At 36.1% G+C, this 24,849-nt stretch overlaps 1 protein-coding gene across 1 annotated transcript in view; it reads left to right on the forward strand.

The window, feature by feature from the left end:
* LOC110448261 (serine-rich adhesin for platelets-like) overlaps nt 1–24,849 on the forward strand; it is a 36,363-nt gene that overhangs the window by 3,409 nt on the left and 8,105 nt on the right. The window contains exons 2-12 of the mRNA XM_021494427.1: nt 4,722–4,942; nt 5,693–5,779; nt 9,935–10,166; nt 12,443–12,540; nt 16,012–16,048; nt 17,574–17,664; nt 18,730–18,823; nt 21,145–21,222; nt 22,015–22,160; nt 23,092–23,132; nt 24,578–24,683. Of these exons, the coding sequence (XP_021350102.1) occupies nt 4,722–4,942; nt 5,693–5,779; nt 9,935–10,166; nt 12,443–12,540; nt 16,012–16,048; nt 17,574–17,664; nt 18,730–18,823; nt 21,145–21,222; nt 22,015–22,160; nt 23,092–23,132; nt 24,578–24,683 (1,231 nt within the window). The remainder of the gene's footprint in view (nt 1–4,721; nt 4,943–5,692; nt 5,780–9,934; nt 10,167–12,442; nt 12,541–16,011; nt 16,049–17,573; nt 17,665–18,729; nt 18,824–21,144; nt 21,223–22,014; nt 22,161–23,091; nt 23,133–24,577; nt 24,684–24,849) is intronic.

The raw sequence follows: 24,849 nt of genomic DNA on the forward strand, positions 1-24,849 counted from the left end.
TAATACAAATTGTATAAGTCACATACATTGTATGTATACTGTATAAGGTAGATATACTGTGTAAGGTAACATATAGCCTTAACTCTAATACAAATTGTATAAGTCACATACATTGTATGTATACTGTATAAGGTAGATATACTGTGTAAGGTAACATATAGCCTTAACTCTAATACAAATTGTATAAGTCACATACATTGTATGTATACTGTATAAGGTAGATATACTGTGTAAGGTAACATATAGCCTTAACTCTAATACAAATTGTATAAGTCACATACATTGTATGTATACTGTATAAGGTAGATATACTGTGTAAGGTAACATATAGCCTTAACTCTAATACAAATTGTATAAGTCACATACATTGTATGTATACTGTATAAGGTAGATATACTGTGTAAGGTAACATATAGCCTTAACTCTAATACAAATTGTATAAGTCACATACATTGTATGTATACTGTATAAGGTAGATATACTGTGTAAGGTAACATATAGCCTTAACTCTAATACAAATTGTATAAGTCACATACATTGTATGTATACTGTATAAGGTAGATATACTGTGTAAGGTAACATATAGCCTTAACTCTAATACAAATTGTATAAGTCACATATATTGTATGTATATTGTATAAGGTAGATATACTGTGTAAGGTAACATATAGCCTTAACTCGAATACAAATTGTGTAAGTCACATACATTGTATGTATACTGTATAAGGTAGATATACAGTGTAAGGTAACATATAGCCTTAACTCCAATATAAATTGTATAAGTCACATACATTGTATGTATACTGGATAAGGGATATATACTGTGTAAGGTAGCATATAACCTTAACTCTAATATAAATTGTATAGGTCACATACATTGTATGTAGTATGTATACTGGATAAGGTAGATATACTGTGTAAGGGAGCATATAGCCTTAACTCTAATACAATTTGTATAAGTCACAGATACACTGTATGTATATTGGATAAGGTAGATATACTGTGTAAGGTAACATATGGCCTTAACTCTAATACAAATTGTGTAAGTCACATACATTGTATGTATCTCTAATACAAATTGTATAAGTCACATATATTGTATGTATATTGTATAAGATACATTGTATGTATACTGGATAAGGTAGATATGCTGTGTAAGGTAACATATAGCCTTAACTCTAATTCAAATTGTGTAAGTCAAATACATTGTATGTATACTGTATAAGGTAGATATACAGTGTAAGGTAACATATAGCCTTAACTCTAATAAAAATTGTGTAAGTCACATACATTGTATGTATCTCTAATACAAATTGTATAAGTCACATATATTGTATGTATATTGTATAAGGTAGATATACTGTTTAAGGTAACATATAGCCTTAACTCTAATATAAATTGTATAAGTCACATACAATGTATGTTTACTGTATAAGGTAGATATACTGTGTAAGGTCACATATAGCCTTAACTCTAATACAAATTGTGTACGTCACATACATTGTATGTATACTGTATAAGGTCGATATACAGTGTAAGGTAACATATAGCCTTAACTCCAATATAAATTGTATAAGTCACATACATTGTATGTATACTGTATAAGGTCGATATACAGTGTAAGGTAACATATAGCCTTAACTCTAATTCAAATTGTGTAAGTCAAATACATTGTATGTATACTGTATAAGGTAGATATACAGTGTAAGGTAACATATAGCCTTAACTCTAATCCAAATTGTGTAAGTCACATACATTGTATGTATCTCTAATACAAATTGTATAAGTCACATATATTGGATGTATATTGTATAAGGTAGATATACTGTTTAAGGTAACATATAGCCTTAACTCTAATAAAAATTGTGTAAGTCACATACATTGTATGTATCTCTAATACAAATTGTATAAGTCACATATATTGGATGTATATTGTATAAGGTAGATATACTGTTTAAGGTAACATATAGCCTTAACTCTAATAAAAATTGTGTAAGTCACATACATTGTATGTATACTGTATAAGGTCGATATACAGTGTAAGGTAACATATAGCCTTAACTCCAATATAAATTGTATAAGTCACATACATTGTATGTATTCTGTATAAGGTAGATATACTGTGTAAGGTAACATATGGCCTTAACTCTAATACAAATTGTGTAAGTCACATACGTTGTATGTATACTGTATAAGGTAGATATACAGTGTAAGGTAACATATAGCCTTAACTCCAATATAAATTGTATAAGTCACATACATTGTATGTATTCTGTATAAGGTAGATATACTGTGTAAGGTCACATATAGCCTTAACTCTAATACAAATTGGGTAAGTCACATACATTGTATGTATACTGTATAAGGTCGATATACAGTGTAAGGTAACATATAGCCTTAACTCCAATATAAATTGTATAAGTCACATACATTGTATGTATTCTGTATAAGGTAGATATACTGTGTAAGGTCACATATAGCCTTAACTCTAATACAAATTGTGCAAGTCACATACATTGTATGTATACTGTATAAGGTCGATATACAGTGTAAGGTAACATATAGCCTTAACTCTAATACAGATTGTGTAAGTCACATACATTGTATGTATACTGTATAAGGTCGATATACAGTGTAAGGTAACATATAGCCTTAACTCTAATCCAAATTGTGTAAGTCACATACATTGTATGTATCTCTAATACAAATTGTATAAGTCACATATATTGTATGTATATTGTATAAGGTAGATATACTGTTTAAGGTAACATATAGCCTTAACTCTAATATAAATTGTGTAAGTCACATACATTGTATGTATACTGTATAAGGTAGATATACTGTGTAATGTAACATATAGCCTTAACTCTAATACAAACTGTGTAAGTCACATACATTGTATGTATACTGGATAAGGGATATATACTGTGTAAGGTAGCATATAACCTTAACTCTAATATAAATTGTATAGGTCACATACATTTTATGTATACTTGATAAGGTATATATACTGTGTAAGGTAGCATATAACCTTAACTCTAATATAAATTGTATAAGTCACAGATACATTGTATGTATACTGGATAAGGTAGATATACTGTGTAAGGTAGCATATAACCTTAACTCTAATATAAATTGTATAAGTCACATACAATGTATGTTTACTGTATAAGGTAGATATACTGTGTAAGGTAACATATAACCTTAACTCTAATTCAAATTGTGTAAGTCACATACATTGTATGTATACTGTATAAGGTAGATATACTGTGGAAGGTAACATATAGCCTTAACTCTAATACAAATTGTATAAGTGACATATATTGTATGTATATTGTATAAGGTAGATATACTGTGTAAGGTAACATATAACCTTAACTCTAATATAATTTGTATAAGTCACATACATTGTATGTAAACTGTATAAGGTAGATATACTGTGTAAGGTAACATATAGCCTTAACTCTAATATAAATTGTATAAGTCACATACATTGTATGTATACTGGATAAGGTAGATACATGTATACTGTGTAAGGTAACATATAACCTTAACTCTAGCAAAAGTCACAGATACAGTATTACCCTAACTCTGCTATAAGCCACATACACATTATATATATGAAGTTCAAGGCAGCATATAGACTGAATCCTTACACAAAACACAGATGTAGAATATAAAGTAGCATATTGACTTATCTCGAATGCAAATCACGGATAAAATGTGTAAGGTAGCATATAGCCTTTACCCTAATACAGATCACATTTGTAGGGCGTATGGTAGTGTATGTGGTTAAATAGTTATTTAAAAGTTAACTAGGAGATAATATGTTGGTAATGTGTCAATGTGACCTCATATGGAATGTATTAACGACGCACGGTATCGCTGAAGTCCTATATAGCACATGTGTTCCCGTGGGCGTCTCCCATCATAAGTCTATCTGATGATCGTTTGTCTCCTGACTGTATAGCGTAATGTGTCAGGTAGACGATCAGTAAAGGGAGGGACTTCCTAAGACAATTTAATTATTTTATATTCAAAAAGCTACAGTAGACCATTACATGTAACGTCAGCAGCATAACTTAAGAGCATAAACCATGCATTTGTCCTTTTCCTAAAACTATAATTAGATAAACGATATATTTTCAATGGGGGTTTTTTTTCGGTATGAACGTGTACATTGATCAATTATGGACTGCTGTTGAGGTGCATATGTGGTTACATGAACCCGAGAAAGTGATATTAACCGAGACGAAGCCTACATCAAATAGCAATAAATTGCTTACCAATACAAGGATGTTGTAATCGCTGTCAATCACCAAATACAAGATCTGATGTTTTCATAACGCTTTGAAAATATCGAAAATGCACTGATTTTCTTGTTTAACTGCCGAAAGCTGGTGTATTTTGTTTGTTTGTTTGTTTGTTTGATTGTTAGTTTAGTTTTATTCATTTGTACATTTCGGGTAGACTTAAACCCCGACTGTTTCATTTTACTAAATTAAATAAAAATATAAAGTTTATTTCATTTTACAGGAAATACATGATAAATGTAAATATATGTATGATTATATCATAGAACTCCATTCGAAACCCAAACATTACCGGTCGTATTGGACAAGAACAACCGCAAGTATTTTTGCGATTTTTAAAAATACGACATAAAACTTGGTAATTTTAACAAATTCTTTCTTTTGTCTTTTTTTTTTTTTCGTTTACAGAAATAGTAAAAATAAAGTTGATATTTCCGAAGACTGACCATGATAAACATTCCAAGCACAAACGGTCATCGGACATGTTCCCAGAGACACTGTCCTTCCGGTTCCGGGTCAACAATACTGACGTCATCATGGACCTTGAAAAGAATACGATGGCGAGCGTGCCACCGATAATGAGGGTGGACAAACTCCGGCCGATTTATGACACAAAACCGGACATACAGGTGATCCTGTCCTGCTTTTATAGTTCTCAGAGCAAATAAATACAATACACATTATATGTGGCTGCTATTTTGCAAAGAGTATCAATCCCGAAGCAACGTAAACATATTTCGCTATCAAATGACCAAGTGATGTTTGTTTGATGTTTATATTTCAAGCGAAACACAGGGGGAAAAAATCATTAATCTTTTATCTTGAGCCAAGTCTGTTCAGATTTACAGCAAACTAGGTAACCGAGTGAATCCGGAAAGATTTAACCAGCAACATTATATGATTTACAAAGCAATTGCCCTGTGTATTAACAAAAATCTTGAATTGAAAAAAATATACACATCATAGGATTCGAGATGATCGCCTGGGGCCATAATTAAAATAAAATATAAAAAGGCTTATTTTTCCAGATATTTCTGAAAGATAACATTTTTGAAGTTATCGTTTTTGACTCGTTAAGTAATTCAAATTTGAATAATCAGTAATGAAAAGTCGACAGTTGATATTTATCTCGGGAACAAGTATACATCCTGGGGGGATATACAAATAATAATTAAACATTTTATGCGTTTTTAATATCTGTTTTTATCATCAAAAGGATAAAATCCTTTACATATAACGTTCCTTTGGCACACATTTAAGCAAAAATAGTAACCGTTTTTAAACATAACTGCGTTTCTCTCTCATTATATCTTGATAGTAAGATAGATAATAGGGTTTTTAAAATTATGTGTGTTGATATCGTGTTTTTTCCCATACAGAGAAACTTCGCACTGTACCAGGGATTAGGAATGGGTGCCTCGGCTTTGCTTCGATTCCCTTTTGACGATATCAGTAAATTTGAACTGGTGAGTCGATTTATTAGCGTATGTTGTTAAGTATAACCTAGACGCTGTGACCCAGGTGTCAAACAGCCTACATGATGTTTGTTAAGTATAACCAAGACGCTGTGACCCAGGGGTCAAACAGCCAACATGATGTTTGTTAAGTATAAACAAGACGCTGTGACCCAGGTGTCTAACAGCCACCATGACGTTTGTTAAGTATAACCAAGACACTGTGACCCAGGTGTCAAACAGCCTCCATGATGTTTGTTAAGTATAACCTTGTCGCTGTGACCCAGGTGTCAAACATCCTCCATGATGTTTGTTAAGTATAACCTAGAAGCTGTGACCCAGGTGCCAAACAGCCACAATGAAGTTTGTTAAGTATAACCAAGACGTTGTGACCCAGGTGTCAAACAGCCACCATAACGTTTGTTAAGTATAACCAAGATGCTGTGACCCAGGTGTCAGACAGCCAACATGATGTTTGTTAAGTATAACCAAGTCGCTGTGACCCAGGTGTCAAACAACCTCCATGATGTTTGTTAAGTATAACCAAGACGCTGTGAACCAGGTGTCAAACAGCCACCATGACGTTTGTTAAGTATAACCAAGACACTGTGACCCAGGTGTCAAACAGCAAACATGATGTTTGTTAAGTATAAACAAGACGCTGTGACCCAGGTGTCAAACAGTCAACATGATGTTTGTTAAGTATAACCTAGACGCGTTGACCCAGGTGTCAAACAGCCACCATGATGCTTGTTAAGTATAACCAAGACGCTGTGAACCAGGTGTCAAACAGCCACCATGATGTTTGTTAAGTATAAACAAGACGCTGTGACCCAGGTGTCAAAAAGCCACCATGACGTTTGTTAAGTATAACAAAGATGCTGTGACCCAGGTGTCAAACAACCACCATGATGTTTGTTAAGTATAACCTAGACGCTGTGACCCAGGTGCCAAACAGCCACCATGACGTTTGTTAAGTATAACCAAGACGCTGTGACCCAGGTGTCAAACAGCCACCATGATGCTTGTTAAGTATAACCAAGACGCTGTGACCCAGGTGTCAAACAGCCACCATGATGTTTGTTAAGTATAACCAAGACGCTGTGACCCAGGTGTCAAACAGCCACCATGATGTTTGTTAAGTATAACCAAGACGCTGTGACCCAGGTGTCAAACAGCCACCATGATGTTTGTTAAGTATAACCAAGACGCTGTGACCCAGGTGTCAAACAGCCACCATGATGTTTGTTAAGTATAACCAAGACGCTGTGACCCAGGTGTCAAACAGCCACCATGATGTTTGTTAAGTATAACCAAGACGCTGTGACCCAGGTGTCAAACAGCCACCATGATGTTTGTTAAGTATAACCAAGACGCTGTGACCCAGGTGTCAAACAGCCACCATGATGTTTGTTAAGTATAACCAAGACGCTGTGACCCAGGTGTCAAACAGCCACCATGATGTTTGTTAAGTATAACCAAGACGCTGTGACCCAGGTGTCAAACAGCCACCATGATGTTTGTTAAGTATAACCAAGACGCTGTGACCCAGGTGTCAAACAGCCACCATGATGTTTGTTAAGTATAACCAAGACGCTGTGACCCAGGTGTCAAACAGCCACCATGATGTTTGTTAAGTATAACCAAGACGCTGTGACCCAGGTGTCAAACAGCCACCATGATGTTTGTTAAGTATAACCAAGACGCTGTGACCCAGGTGTCAAACAGCCACCATGATGTTTGTTAAGTATAACCAAGACGCTGTGACCCAGGTGTCAAACAGCCACCATGATGTTTGTTAAGTATAACCAAGACGCTGTGACCCAGGTGTCAAACAGCCACCATGATGTTTGTTAAGTATAACCAAGACGCTGTGACCCAGGTGTCAAACAGCCACCATGATGTTTGTTAAGTATAACCAAGACGCTGTGACCCAGGTGTCAAACAGCCACCATGATGTTTGTTAAGTATAACCAAGACGCTGTGACCCAGGTGTCAAACAGCCACCATGATGTTTGTTAAGTATAACCAAGACGCTGTGACCCAGGTGTCAAACAGCCACCATGATGTTTGTTAAGTATAACCAAGACGCTGTGACCCAGGTGTCAAACAGCCACCATGATGTTTGTTAAGTATAACCAAGACGCTGTGACCCAGGTGTCAAACAGCCACCATGATGTTTGTTAAGTATAACCAAGACGCTGTGACCCAGGTGTCAAACAGCCACCATGATGTTTGTTAAGTATAACCAAGACGCTGTGACCCAGGTGTCAAACAGCCACCATGATGTTTGTTAAGTATAACCAAGACGCTGTGACCCAGGTGTCAAACAGCCACCATGATGTTTGTTAAGTATAACCAAGACGCTGTGACCCAGGTGTCAAACAGCCACCATGATGTTTGTTAAGTATAACCAAGACGCTGTGACCCAGGTGTCAAACAGCCACCATGATGTTTGTTAAGTATAACCAAGACGCTGTGACCCAGGTGTCAAACAGCCACCATGATGTTTGTTAAGTATAACCAAGACGCTGTGACCCAGGTGTCAAACAGCCAACATGATGTTTGTTAAGTATAACCAAGACGCTGTGACCCAGGTGTCAAATTACCACCATGATGTTTGTTAAGTATAACCAAGATGCTGTGACCCAGGTGTCAAACAGCCAACATGATGTTTGTTAAGTATAACCAAGACGCTGTGACCCAGGTGTCAAACAGCCACCATGATGTTTGTTAAGTATAACCAAGACGCTGTGACCCAGGTGTCAAACAGCCACCATGATGTTTGTTAAGTATAACCAAGACGCTGTGACCCAGGTGTCAAACAGCCACCATGATGTTTGTTAAGTATAACCAAGACGCTGTGACCCAGGTGTCAAACAGCCACCATGATGTTTGTTAAGTATAACCAAGACGCTGTGACCCAGGTGTCAAACAGCCACCATGATGTTTGTTAAGTATAACCAAGACGCTGTGACCCAGGTGTCAAACAGCCACCATGATGTTTGTTAAGTATAACCAAGACGCTGTGACCCAGGTGTCAAACAACCACCATGTTTGCCGCACGTTACTTCAATGATCCCAACACCACTGCAAAAAATAAAAATAAAAAGGAAGCATGACTGTATATTTGATAAATCACATCTGAAAAGTAAACTATTCATTGCGGTACTTTTATGAAAAATTATAAAGATGAAATAAACAAAATACTATCAACAATAGTTCTGAGTGTAAAAAGTTAAGCGGGGATAGACCAGGATTCGAACCCTGAAGTTAAGGTTGTAACCATATCGTTCCAATCGATTGAGCTACCTTGTCAAGGGAAAAGCACTGGCACAACTGTGCTACCATTATATCATAACTATATATCACAACAAAATTAAGGGGAGGTTATTGTATATACGAAAATCCAGAGTGGAGCGGGGCAATTAAACAATAAATATATTTAAACTGATTATTAATTAATATATTTAAAAATAAATATCACTGAAATCAGCTTCGTTTTGAACCCGTCGTTTACTGCGTAACTCGTCGTTAACGAATAATTTGGTTAGGATAACTTGAAACCAAAGCCAATAAATATTCAGTCTTTTCGTTTTGCAGAGTTATTTGCTCTTGTGAGCAGGTATTGATTGTTACGTCATTTGTTTGTGAGAGTAACGTCATAATATTTTGAGAAAACGACGTAATTTTCTCACACAAACTAATGACGTAACAATCAAGAGCAGATAACTCTGCAATACGAAAAGACGGAATAGCTGCTACATCCATAGAGAAATATGTTGTCTCTGTTTCAAAGTGTACAGGATTTAACTCACTTTAATATTCCAATTACTTTCATGATCAGTAATAAGTTTAGTTTAACCAATACATGTATATTACGTACACACTATAGGAATGGATTGAATCAGGTCAAGACAGAGGTCAAAACAATAAGTTTTATAACATGAATTGGTTTGGAAATCTTTTTCATAGGATGTACATAATATCATATTGTAGCATGTCGCGTTAAGCAACTGGCCTTTCCACGCAGGCGGTCGGGATTCCATTCCCAAACCGGAAGTTGTGAGAGAAAATAACCATTTATGACCACGTGGGAACGATATGGAACTCCCTGAATAAAAAAGTGTAAGAAATGATATCTCACGACAAGTTTATTTCTCTCAGCATGCCAGTTACCAACACGGGTCCGAGTGGTACGCTATTGAGCCACTGACTTTATTCGATCGCCGGAAACGGTCCAGTGTGCCGCTTCACACCGTGGAAACGATGCCGACCACACAAGCAACCACGGCACCATCGGTAGACGCCGACCAATTGGTGGCGGACCACAAAGTCACCTTGCTGAACCCGGATATACAGATTGGTTCATTTTTCAACGACATCATCGTGATACAAGGTAAACATACTATTGGACCATATCTAGCTTTTTGACCAGATATCATGGGTTACGTCCCCTTAACTTTAGAAGCCTGATAAAAGTCTGTTCAACAGTTGTTTTAGTTGTAATTAATAGAATCAATCACTTCTGTACAACGTAGACAGAGAAATCTCACCCGAGGGTAAGATTGTTAAAGATTAGCAGAAGGCTTTTCTGAGGGCTGAATTTCAAAAATCATATCCCGAGGGTTAAGAGTCCTCTGTCTGAATCTTACAGAGTGATTGCTTATTTTTTCTCCTACGCTTTCCTACCATAAAAGTAGTTGCAGTCTTGAAATCATTCCACTGCGTTATTATCAAGAGCGCATCAGATGCGAGACGAAGCGACCGTCGTTACGCTACTTAGTGATGACGCGATGATGACGCGGTGATGACGTTTTGAGAATAGTAGAACATGTGAGCTGTGTTTTCTAGGTAGGTTTCTTTATTTGAGGGTTTAAAGTTCTTGCATCAGCTAGGGTCATATGAGGACAGGTGTCTAGGGAAACACCATTGGATAGAGAATGTAGATAGGAAAGACAGATTACATGAAAGCCACCCTCGATACTCCAGGGGTTACGCTCGTTTTCGCTTTATTCATCCCTGGAATATGTCATAGCAAAATAGAAGGCTCAGTGTGTGCCACCTTTTGGAAAACTAGCTTGATCTTTTGATGTACATCAAAAGAATCTCGCGGTCACGTAACGGTAAAACTCACTGGCTTTGAAGTTGGCGTCGCTCCTTTGTAAATCTTCAAATGACAAGTATCAGCCTAGTGATTGGTCAGGTTCTTTTGGTTAGAAAAGTTCCTGTGATGGTATAACAATAGATATATATATATCAGCATTCCCATCAAATAGTTTTGTATTTATCGACATTTTGATAGTACTTGACGACTTCAATGTAAGCATGTCAGAACATGTGTTTGTATATATATAAATATAATTGTAGTTCAGTACGATATTCATAAATGCAAAATACATTGTTGCGATCGGCACATCAGCTAGTAGAAATAAAAACAAGTTTCATAGTCACATGGTGTACCAATATGGATCCTAATCGTATCCGAAAAACCGATGAAATATCAGTCCGAGTTTGCGTTCTATTTTTAAAAACAAAGCATTTAGGATCCAAACTTTTCCTGAAAATGATCTCCCATGGATAGACTTCGTCAAGAATCAGGAAACATTCCAGATGTTTTAAATATCCCAAAAAACTGTCAAAATTGTACCAATTGTGATAGCATGACGTTATGTGGGAAAAGGTTTATCCTTTTTAAAGCAAAATAGGAATGCATATGTGAAGTGTGGGAGAAATTGATGTCTTGACACAACGACCAGATATGAGAGTAACGCGCTAATGCTTTTTATCTTATGTAAATCATACAGATATAGATAACTCACCAATTTCCATTTTTGTATGTGACCCATTCGTAATAAGATTGCATTAAGATGTCTAAAAGTTACAGCTTAAACATGTATTGGTAATAAAAATAAAATGAAATCCTAGACAGAAAAATAGATAAAAATAATGAATAAATAAGCGATTCAATCTTTCACTAAACCGTCATTAAACAACTCTACAACATCTTCACTCCATATTTTCATAAAAGTGGTGTCGTTGATTTGTGTTGATCTTAATTTTTTTTTTTATTTATTTTTTAATCTTTTAATTCAATATTTGTTTTTATTTAATTTATATTCGCTATTAATTACAGCATAGAATTAATCTAATCGGTGTTTTTTTGTCATATTTCGAATAACTAATGTCAATATAATACAACGAACACAAATATTGTGAAATAAGTTGGTAAATCATTTAAACATTCATTGCCTTACAGGGTATGACGTCAATTCCATATTTCTCATTATGATGTCACGATTGTCATTTGTGCATCTCAACCAATCATATATATATATAAATTTATCAAGCATAACATGAAAAGCGGTTACTCATGGATATTTAATAATTATTGTCCGTTGAATAAGTGATATAATTCACGAACAAAGTTCAAATCACTAAAGGAAATAATTGATTAGATACGTATGGTTATTCGTCCTGCGCATTATTAGTCTGCGCATGACCTATAAAACAGTCATTGCTTGCCGTTATATTACTTTAATTCATGCACTGAAAATGCAGGTTAGCATAGCACACACTCACATATAATCTGTGCTTTGTGCAGGTACAGCAATAATTCTAAATAAACATAATTTACAATATATGGTATTTTGTCACTACGTCATACTCCATTAGACGACCAGATGACCTCCACCGATAATCCCCTTGACCCCTTTCCAATCCTTCGTCTGGGAGAGGAGCCCTACTCCATACCGATGGTGGATCTGCATTCGGTAAGGCCAATACCTTTTCAATTTTCCTTTTTTTTTTTAAATTTCAAAACAATACAGCATATAGGTTAAACGTATCCATTACACAAGAATCATATTTCAATGTTCAATATGGCGGAGGACACATCCGTACTTGTACTTAAAATACAAATATTCAATACACTGTAAATACTTTATCAATATTGCTACTCGAGGATCTTTGTTTTGTTGATAGCATACAATATAAACAACATTTGTTGAGATATTGAAGTTTGTAAAAACGACAGACGCAAAAAATATCACGAAACAGAGCAAAGTGAGAACATTTTGTGATTCTTTAAAATTATTCAGTTCGCTATAATTGACCTGTTACATCAATTTGATTGTGATACCTCTTGATATCTGTTTGACTGGACTGTCGTTGAAACACGCGTATTTCATACTGTCACATTGACGTAGTTTGTCCTGTCACAGGGTTCGACACTACCACTAGACCACTAGTCCTAGACTAGTAGATTTCAGTTAGGACTAGTGACATTGACGTAGTTTGTCCTGTCATAGGGTTACGACACTACCACTAGTCCACTAGTCCGAGACTAGTAGCTTTCAGTAAGGACTAGTGACATTGACGTAGTTTGTCATGTCTAAGGGTTCGACACTACCACTAGTCCACTAGTCCGGGACTAGTAGCTTTCAGTAAGGACTAGTGACATTGACGTAGTTTGTCATGTCTAAGGGTTCAACACTACCACTAGTCCACTAGTCCGGGACTAGTAGCTTTCAGTTAGGACTAGTGACATTGACGTAGTTTGTCCTGTCATAGGGTTACGACACTACCACTAGTCCACTAGTCCGAGACTAATAGCTTTCAGTAAGGACTCGTGACATTGACGTAGTTTGTCCTGTCACAGGGTTACGACACTACCACTAGTCCACTAAGTCCGAGACTAGTAGCTTTCAGTAAGGACTAGTGAAATTGACGTTGTTTGTCCTGTCACAGGGTTCGACACTACCACTAGTCCACTAGTCCGAGACTAGTAGCTTTCAGTAAGGACGAGTGAAATTGACGTAGTTTGTCTTGTCACAGGGTTCGACACTACCACTAGTCCACTACTCCGAGACTAGTAGCTTTCAGTAAGGGCTAGTTACATTGACGTAGTTTGTCCTGTCACAGGGTTCGACACTACCACTAGTCCACTAGTGCGAGACTAGTAGATTTCAGTAAGGACTAATGACATTGACGTAGTTTGTCCTGTCACAGGTTTACGACACTACCACTTGTCCACTAGTCCGAGACTAGTAGATTTCAGTAAGGGCTAGTGACATTGACGTAGTTTGTCCTGTCACAGGGTTACGACACTAGCACTAATCGACTAGTCCGAGACTAGTAGCTTTCAGTTAGGTCTAGTGAAATCGACGTAGTTTGTCCTGTCACAGGGTTCGACACTACCCCTAGTCCACTAGTCCGAGACTAGTAGCTTTCAGTAGGGGCTATTGAAATCGACGTAGTTTGTCCTGTCACAGGGTTACGACCCTTCCACTAGTCCACTAAGTCCGAGACTAGTAGCTTTCAGTAAGGACTTGTGAAATCGACGTAGTTTGTCCTGTCACAGGGTTCGACACTACCACTAGTCCACTAGTCCGAGACTAGTAGCTTTCAGTAAGGACTAGTGACATTGACGTAGTTTGTCCTGTCACAGGATTCGACACTACCACAAGTCCACTAGTCCGAGACTAGTAGCTTTCAGTTAGGTCTAGTGAAATTGACGTAGTTTGTCCTGTCACAGGGTTCGACACTACCCCTAGTCCACTAGTCCGAGACTAGTAGCTTTCAGTAAGGGCTAGTGAAATCGACGTAGTTTGTCCTGTCACAGGGTTACGACACTACCACTAGTCCACTAGTCCGAGACTAGTAGCTTTCAGTTAGGTCTAGTGAAATCGACGTAGTTTGTCCTGTCACAGGGTTACGACACTACCACTAGTCCACTAGTCCGAGACTAGTAGCTTTCAGTAAGGACTAGTGAAATTGACGTAGTTTGTCCTGTCTAAGGGTTCGACACTACCACTAGTCCACTAGTCCGAGACTAGTAGCTTTCAGTAAGGGCTAGTGAAATCGACGTAGTTTGTCCTGTCACAGGGTTACGACACTACCACTAGTCGACTAGTCCGAGACTAGTAGCTTTCAGTTAGGTCTAGTGAAATTGACGTAGTTTGTCCTGTCACAGGGTTCGACACTACCACTAGTCCACTAGTCCGAGACTAGTAGATTTCAGTAAGGACTAGTGACATTGACGTAGTTTGTCCTGTCTAAGGGTTCGACACTACCTCCGGGACTAGTAGATTTCAGTAAGGACTAATGACATTGACGCAGGACTAGCAAATACTCTATTCAACTAGTCCTGTGGACTTCCAAGAAAATTAGCCTAATCCAGAAGACACATTGGATGAATAACATGGAATAGATAATAACCCAAGAGGTCCAATTTATGCATATCGATATTCCGTCTTTGCGTAATGCATAGTTATCTTCTCTTGAGAGCAGGTATTGATTGTTACGTCATTGGTTTGTGCGAGAAAATTACGTCGTTTTCTCAAAAATTGATGACGTTATAACTCTCACAAACAAGTGACGTAACATTCAATACCTGCTCCCAAGAGAAGATAACTCTGCAATACGCAAACACGGAATAGGCGTCTGTAGTGTTCCTAATACAGAATGCCGAGACATTTTTGCTGCTGTTTGATTTCGCCTTTTTTCGTTCTCCGTAATGAAGGCGAATGTATCATTGCAGGAAATGCAAGTAAACAAAATTATAAACATAGTCAGCAAATGTGAAGGGCGAAATTTACTATGGTCGGAAATTGACTTCTTCGGCGAAGGGCAAAAGTTTGACAGGGCGAAAATTTCCCGGTATATAAGAGGAAGATACAAAACCCTTACCCCAAATTGAATCCTGCCAATCACAGGGCTTGTACATACCTACAGTAACAGAGGGACAAGAAGAACGAGATCCCTTAATCTGCAGGGCCCTATCAGGGTTTCCTCCTACGATTATGCAATGGAGTAAAGCAGGCTAAACGAGCTAGGATGGATAAATAAGGCAGATTGAATGTTCCCTATAATTGCAAAACAAAAACTAAAAAAAACATACCGAGAATTGCATTCCAAATCTATTAACTTCTCAGAATTATCATACTTAACATATAAGGGTTCAATAAGCTTAAGATTCATCAGTTTGGAAATATGTAATATCAAATTTTAACTTTATACATAAACAATGTACGCTGAATAGCACATTGTTTCTGTGTAACGTTTAACATTGATACTACACATAAGGCTATGGTGTAATACAACAACTTTCTTCTAAGGTGGATGTCGTACTATATAATCGATTGTTTTCAACGTTTGTGTATTCGGTCTGATTGATTCTCCCTACTATATTTCTAGTATAAGATCGGAAGTTATATCTAATAATTCCATGTTTGCTTTTTCAGTTTCAAAATCAACGAAATAAAAGACAATCGACATGGGGTGAGTGTATGTCTGGACACCAGTTACTGATCAAAGAAATATTAATCAATAATAGCAACAAATCGAGAATAATTGCGTTTTGGATGCATTCCGTTTGTCTGTATGCGATTTAAGGTCTTTGCAACGGCTATGGGAATTTAGCCATATATAGACGGGTGCTTAGGGCGACACCATCGAATAGATCGAGTCAATCATTAAAACATAAATTATTGACATTATATAGTCAAAAGGGATTGGGCACACGTTCTTACAACTTACTAGGCTCTTTCCAAAAAAAAAAAACACACAAAAAAAGAAGAAAAAAGGAAAGCTAATACATTTTTTGGGGATCCAAAGTATTGCAATGGGGCATGAGATCAATATTGGTTGCTAAAAATGTCCCCTTAATCAAAGGCACAGGCGACAACCCTCAATTCTGTTGGGAAAGGGGGGCACTTGAGTCGTCTCTTACGATAACTTGCAGTGAGGGACTATAGCTGGCTTACGTATTCTCTCCCAACGCCGAAGTCTGCCAAGCTCTCTCATGATGATATAATTCACAAAGATTTAATTTCTCAGCAATTTTTATTTTCGCGAAATTCGTGAAATAATGAATGTGCCAATTAAACTCTTTGGATTGATTTTGTAATTATGTAACCTTACATTCCCTACTCTTTTAGAATACGGATAGGTGTTTGTCACATAAACGCAACAGTGGTAAGTGAAAGTCACGTGCGGTAAATTGTCGCCCGTCTATTTATTTATCTACTGTACATGTAACATACGTTATTTACACATCTTGAAATGATGATTATGCCAGATGACATGGTCATGGTCAACATAGGTTCTAGTAAGAAAATAAAGTTTTAAATCAACTTAATCAGCCTAACCTTACTAAAAGTCGAAAGAATAAAAATACATATAAAATGCATTCTAAAACATAAAAAAAATACAGAAACTGGTTAAATGTACCTATAATCCCTTGGCATTACACGTTAAAAAGTTTAGGAAACAGCAGATAACTCATTTATAAATTTGTATTTCATTTCAAATGATGACAAAGGCGTTCCTTTAAGTAAGAGCAGAACCCTATATCTACAATATGTGCAAAGATCATTAATCTACGGAAAAATGATGTTTAAAACAGATTTTTTCGATTATCATTTAATATTGAAATAGTTACTGAAGTACATGTTGTCAGATGATTTATTATGAGCATGATATCACCACAATATGTTGTTTTCTTAATGATAATCATAAATAATAATAATATATAACATACGTATAGCGCCATATATAATTTGCAAAATTACTCTAGGGCGCTTTTCAGCACATGAAGACTAGTGTTCATACAGTGACAGTTACAAATATAGTAAATAAAAAGGCACACAAAACAGCCTTTTACATCAGGTAAATATACATTTATCATCAAAGGCATATAGATATAAAGATATACAGATATATAGGGTTGCGTGCAGATGACGTAAGCGAAACAGAGCCTAAACTGCAGTCGTAAAAAGGTGGGTCTTATATCCTGATCTTACAGATGACTGGACACCTTCTGAGCGACATCGACGTAAGATTGCACAGAAGTACGTCGAATATCTGGTCGTGCTTGACTACGCCAACTTCTACAAGTAGGTATCAACGCATTTGTTTATGTTGCACATATATGTTCCCGTGAGATGTTTATTTTTGATTTTACATTGACAAAAGATCGCAATTTCTGTTTTTTTACGAAGATTTATTCAGGTGTTTCAGAACAAGAGCTATATATAAGTAAAGAACACATTATAACACTGCTGACCTGTCCACGGAAAGTATTTAAATATAAAGGGGTTTAACATACATCGAGGAGTATATAAACAGAAATTAAAAAGAAAAACTGCATAAGAGTACGTTGAAAAGTTGGTGGTAAGATGAAGTTGTATATGAAATGTTAGGCATTATTTCGCTGCTTTACTACATTTGCTATTGTTGAGTTGAGTATATCTTGATTTATTATATACTTATTAATATATACGGGGTTTTTGTATATACGATACGACACAATTGCTCTAACCCATATCAGCCCTCGCCGTATCACACCCCAAAATCCGTATCAGCCCCGCCGTATCACACCCCAAAACCCGTATCAATATCATATTCGGGACTCCATTCGGGACGTATCACACCCCGTTTTGATTTTTTACGTTTTTCGATATTTCAAAAAATAATAGATAATAAGATAGTAGCTTCTATGTAAGTATGTAATAAACAGAACAAAACATGCCTTTTTCCATATCACACCCAGTATCAACCCTCGACCAATATCAGCCCTCGGGCCGAATACTGGGTGTGATATGGAAAAAGGCAAGTATTATTCTCTATATATTTACTAATCGCTGGTATGAAGCATACTGATAAAAACAGGATTGACAGTATACCCTTTACTCATCATATACCAAGAAAATACACCAACAGAAAATTGGAAAACGTTACATGATCTTTTATCTTATTCGAAGTAAAAAAAGAAAGACACTTGCAGTATCTAACTGGATGTTGACGACCTACACTATATGAAATATAATATAGATATAAACAATTATGAAACAATTTATTTCAACTTATATTGATCACTCTTGTTGGCCCGGATGTTAGCACGCGGGGTCTTAATGACCAGCCACCTGCAATTAAACATACACCATTACATTGCATTCCAGATGGCACCAGGTTGCCTTAGGTAACACAGACGACGAGCGCTACAATAACGCAGTCAACTCCCTGGTCCAGTACTACCTGTTTGTCACCAATGGGGTATGTATTTCGAGAATGTTGGTTTATTGGTTTGTTTGTGATTGACGGTCTATTAACAGCTATGCTCATTTAAGGACGTGTCAGGGTTAGGTGGTGGAAGAAAATCGGACTAACCGGAGAAAAACCACCGACCTGCGGACAGTGCCTGTTGACTGCCCTACGTAGGCTTCCAACCCGCGATCCAGTGTTGAAAGACTAGTGATCGTAGACAGTCAGACGCCTTTACCATTAGGCTACGGCGGCCTCTTTTAAAGAGACATTGTGAATATTTATCATCACGTAATATGAGACATTCATATTTATGTTAATACTATCAAGCGCAAACTTTTTAATAAACTATTATTCGCCATAACTATTACCTGGAAAATGTTTACGCATTTTGTATATTAGAAAGTTTTGATGAGATGACCTTGGCAAAAATTCATGAAACCGTTCTCTTGCGCAAGCATGGATACTTTGTTCGAACGAACTTTCTTTTCGGTGCCTAAACCATTAGACACGGTGAAAAAATACGAGTGTCAACACTTATAACGGTTTTCGTATTAAAGTCGCTTCAAATTCTTTCAAATCATCAACAACTTGTCCTTTTCTATTTTCACCGGAACACGAAAATGGGCGGGAGTAGAGAATTGAAGTTCGTGCACGGGAACGGTTTCATGAATTCCGGCCTTATTAGAGTAAATACAGAAATATGTTTAATATACATAACAATGAAACTTGAAACTAGCTACTTAAAACATAAAACGATGTCATTGTGGTATGAATTGGGTAATATATTTCAACAGTGTCGTGCCTGAGTCGCAGCAGTGTAACGAAGACCGTACAGGGATAGTTTTAAAGTAAATTGTACCCTTTCATTACACATTGATATTAACAAATCTAATATTAATTCATATGATTCCGAATTTCATCAACATCAAGTGCACGTAAAACGTAATTTCTAAAAGAAAAACGGAATTTGTTTCAAATTCATATGTACGATAACACTGATAACATCTCAAGGAAAGGATCCGCTTATAAACTTTTCAGGATCCTTGCTAAAAACAAAACACTCAAACGCAACTTTTGATGAACATAATACCTGGCCATTTTGAAAATTCTGAACATTTTTTAGTTAAAAATGTGTCTTTTGAACTACATACATGAGGTAGAGCGTTCCTGCGCACGGTGTTGTATCTCCAATGAAAGAGAGTTACCATTTCTTTCGATTTTCTTATGACTTTAAGAAATTTAGCTATTTACTATAGCAAAGAATTGAAATATGATAAAATATCCTTATTTCTTATTTATTGTCTTCACGAATTCACCTCTGCAAAAAGGGATTTGATCTCTTGATGTCTACTGCGCCGTTGGTTATACTAGTTCTATGTTAATACTTCTGCTACATTACAAGAAATAATTTCTAAATGTTCTTACTGTCAAAAACAACCCACAACCTATATTGAATACAGAGGAGATTTATTTTTATTTTATAACAAACTGAAAGGAAAATAATTTGTCAAGACCTCTAGATTATGGACAATAAGTGGGTCTCTTTAACCTAGGGTAGATTGAAGTCAAATGCTTTACATAATATAAATATATTTCTGTATAAAATTCACTTGATCTCACATATTCAAGATGAATTATTTACTATAATTAGCCTTCGGTTATAGGCTAACCGAGGGATATGCAATTTCAACAGCCATTGTTTTTAAAAGTAACTTCTGTTAATGTATTTTTTATTGTATAGTTGTTTCATGGTGACTGTTTTTCTCTGTTTTATGTTGTGACATGCACATTTTCATGTTCCTGTCTTGATAAAGGGGCAGGTCGCCCTGAAAATTTGACACATTTCTTTGTCTTCACTGTCGTTATTACTTCTTTGCCAATATTACTGTATGAATGTATACACGGGAAGTTTTCGCCTTTTCGCTCTTAGCAATGAGGGCGAATTTATCAAAACAGTGAATTTAAGTAAGCAACAACCCCTATATAGTTATAACACTTTAATGGCGACATTAACGATGGATGAATATGGATGTTACAAATGGAGGGCGAATATTTTACTTGCCGAAAGTTTCCGGGTATTCAGTAAAGATATTAAATTGATGAATTTGAATTGACGGTATAAGTAACGGATGTACAAATGAAGGGCGAATATTTTACTTGCCGAAAGTTTCCGGGCATACAGTAAAGATATTAAAATGACGAAGTGGTTTTAACGGTATTATTATATTCGATTTGAATTTTTTGTTGTATTTTCAATACATCATTTACTGACCACTCACTCATAAAGTCCATAAAAGCATTAAGGTTGAACATTTCTTGTGTGATTTTAGATAGATGTGAGGTTCCAGTCAGCCCAAACATCACAAGGTGACCTCCGAGTGACCTTGGCAGGCTTCGTCATTGCAACCGTAAGTATACGTTTGATGTAATATACATGTAACGACACTTTATTGATACATAAAATAACTTGTGTCCGATTTGTTATTTTTGTTTGTTGATGATGTCATGATATTTCTTATAACTATACGGATTATCAAATTTGGAATTAACGAGTACTTCTCTATTTTTTGAATTCATGATTAAATGTCTTACGCACCTGTACCGCTGTTTCAACAGTAGTTTAGAACATTTTGGTTTTGGCCCCTAGCATCACCGATGAGTTCTAGAAGGACGAAACAGCTGTATGATACAGCGTATACCATTTTTGGCATGCTATTTATGCATGTCTATAAAACAAATTAACCCTTTTGTGCGTTATATTCAGCTTTAAATACGCTAGGATAGCTTATTAGGGTCGATATCACCAAAATGCAATGACTACAAAAAGTTTTGTTAACGTAATTCTGAATATCCCAGCTATTTATACTATGTAGATATATGACCTCGAATTAAACAGAGGTACATTTGTATCAAAACCATCTCAAACTATGCATCTTATACATTAGATGATTACCTTAATCGACCATGCTACAAAATGATTAATAATTTAATAATTTATTAATTGTGTATTGACATTAATCATGCAAATATGTATAACATTATGATATTTCACTGATTGTTTGAAAGTACGGCATGGGCTATGCATTATTAATATCAATGCTTGCATGACGTCAATTACCTGTTCGTTTTATCACAGCTTGGAAGATGGGCACTTTTAGATATTTTACCATTGCATTAATTGTTGTTAAATTTTTCCTTAGGATAAATCTGAGTCTCCTTGGACTGAGAATAACAAACTCACTGCCGACGCAGTGTATGACGGGAAAAGTTTGGAGGATTTCGCCAAGTGGATCAACTCACAGACAGCGTCACTTCCTCCACATGATCATGCAGCCTTGTTTACGGGGTAATTAAAACATAGTTTGGGTTCAATAGTGAAGACCTCCAGGCGGTCGCAAACACTTATTGTCTTATTCGCGAGAATTTAAACTTGTAAATGTGATTAACTTTGTTTTAATTGTGGTATCTGAACTGAACTCGATGGGCAGGAATAAGCTCGTGGCTGTCACCACTCGTAATTCCACGCCCATCTTGTCCATTTTTGATACCCAAATTCAACAGTCTCACATTAGTGGGACTAATTAGGAACTTATTTTAGCTATTTTTGATTTCAAATCGACTCTTTGTGAGATTAAGTATATTGCGACATACTGTAAACTTGGGTAATTTTCTTTATACGCTTATCTTTGTTTGCCATGAAACATATTTTGTGTTTAGATGCTGTTCGCGAGATATGGTCGCATAAATAGTGCGTAGTAAGAGTAATATATCACCTGAGTAAGTGACTGTCTGTAAGCCACAAAACGATGCGTGTTAAAATATTTATCAATACCTTGCCCAAACAAATAACATACAAAATAGCCAGAAATGTTTCTTTTACTATCATCAGAACATAATGCACGAGTAAGGTGATGGAACAGCTATGGTAATATTGAGATAAATCTGCAAATGTGTACAGATATGATAGTCTTTCCGCTCTACTGTTTGATATAAAGTGAGAAAATGAAAATAACCGTATGCAGAATATAGTTAACAGACATATGCATGCAATTGTTTCTTTGTAATGCGATAATGATATCCGGATTATTTATGTAGTTGATAATTTCTTATTCCTCTTATGAGGTACATTTGGGGAAAAAAATCAAATGCAATTTATAAATGGTAAATAATCACATATGATATACTAATTGATAGATTTGGTTTTTTTTATTTTGATTGGTAAACAATCAGATTTGGCATACTAATCGTTAATTTTGTTATTCCTTTATTTTGTACAGACATGATCTTGCTCTCTCTAACAAAGACACATCCACCATAGGTAAGAGCCATTCCACATGTCACAGTATGTCTGAATGCAAAACATTGGCGATATATGTTTTCAAAACGATTCATGAAATGAGTTCGATATCGAGTTCTGATATCTCTAAAACACTAAAAACATAGTATACATCTGTTATCAGTCACATCGCGTATACAAATGGTCGAAAATTAATTAATCTGAAGCATAACTTAATGATAACCGTATGTTAGTTATACAGAGGTTTACTCAACCATTTCATAATATGTGTGGCCATTTGATCCATTCGGGACTCGTCATTGATATGTTCTCAAACATTTCATGATATGTATGGCCATTTGATCCATTCGGGACTCATCAGTGATATTTACTCAACAATTTCATGATATTTGTGGCCATTTCATCCATTCGGGACTCATCAGTGATATGTACACAACCATTTTTTTTATATGTGTGGCCATTTGATCCATTCGGGACTCATCAGTGATATGTTCTCAAACATTTCATGATATGTATGGCCATTTGATCCATTCGGGACTCATCAGTGATATGTACTCAGCTATTTCATGATATGTGTGGACATTTCATCCATTCGGGACTCATCATATTCTTACAATGGTACATAGGTACATAATGTTTTTTTTGTGTTGAATTTTGGCTTTAAATTTATAACATTTAATAAAATAATTAATGCATAAATTTGATAATTTCGGATTAATGAGAATATTTTGATGCGTGTGAATTTCAAAAGTTTTGATTCGTGTTGTGGTATAGTAATAAACTGTATAATAGTGTATAGCTTGGTAAAATTGGCGGAGGACCGATTTCGCTATGTTTGCGGTCGCCAATGATAGCTCGCAATTGAAAACCGAGCGAATATTTATGAAATAAATTATCATCTCCCGTAAAAATAAATTAATAGACACAAAATGAAAAAAGCCCGTTTACTGCCGAATAGTGAAGATAAAACAACAACTCAATATAGCATTTTATTATATTTTCACCAAAAACCCCATCTTGTAGATGAAAGAAGTACCGCACTCATATATTCGACCTTGACGTAATGATTGTTTATGTTTTACATACAGTAAATTAAAAAAAAAATAGTATAATTTTACTTAAGGCGTTATCAAGTGCCGCATAATTCTACAGGTGTCTTCATCTCATTTTGCACAGATAAATTTGTAGCTCACTCATGTTTCTCACGTAACGGTCATGACCACTCATGTCTTGTTCCATGGGAATGAGTTTGTTGGTATGGTATTTACTTATGAACAATGTTAATTCATTTATTATACAATGTACGTCCTTCGGTAGGTATGACATGTCCTCACAAACAATGATAATGTTTCTATCATATGCCATTTGACGTGCAACACAAAAACATATTTTTGTTTGTACATGTGTCACCATGTCACTAGCGCTATTATATATACTCTTAATAAGGGTGCACGGCTTCATTGCAGGTATAGCGTACCTAAGCCGGGTGTGTCTGTCCTATTCTGCCTCCGTCAACCAAGAGCCTTATAATGCACTCTCCATACATATAGCAGCTCATGAACTTGGACACAGGTAATATAATCGGGATGACCCCGTGCCAGCAATGTTTTGTATCACTGTCGTAACCTAATACCTTGCAGTTAAGTACTTTATATCCAGGTTTCGTCAACACAGCCATCAATTACCCGGTTGTCCTATTCCCAAGCCTTTTTTTTTGGGGGGGGGGGGGGGGGGGGGG

This window comes from Mizuhopecten yessoensis, unplaced genomic scaffold (genome assembly GCF_002113885.1).
Source record: "Mizuhopecten yessoensis strain PY_sf001 unplaced genomic scaffold, ASM211388v2 scaffold3961, whole genome shotgun sequence".
Lineage (NCBI taxonomy): Eukaryota > Metazoa > Mollusca > Bivalvia > Pectinida > Pectinidae > Mizuhopecten > Mizuhopecten yessoensis.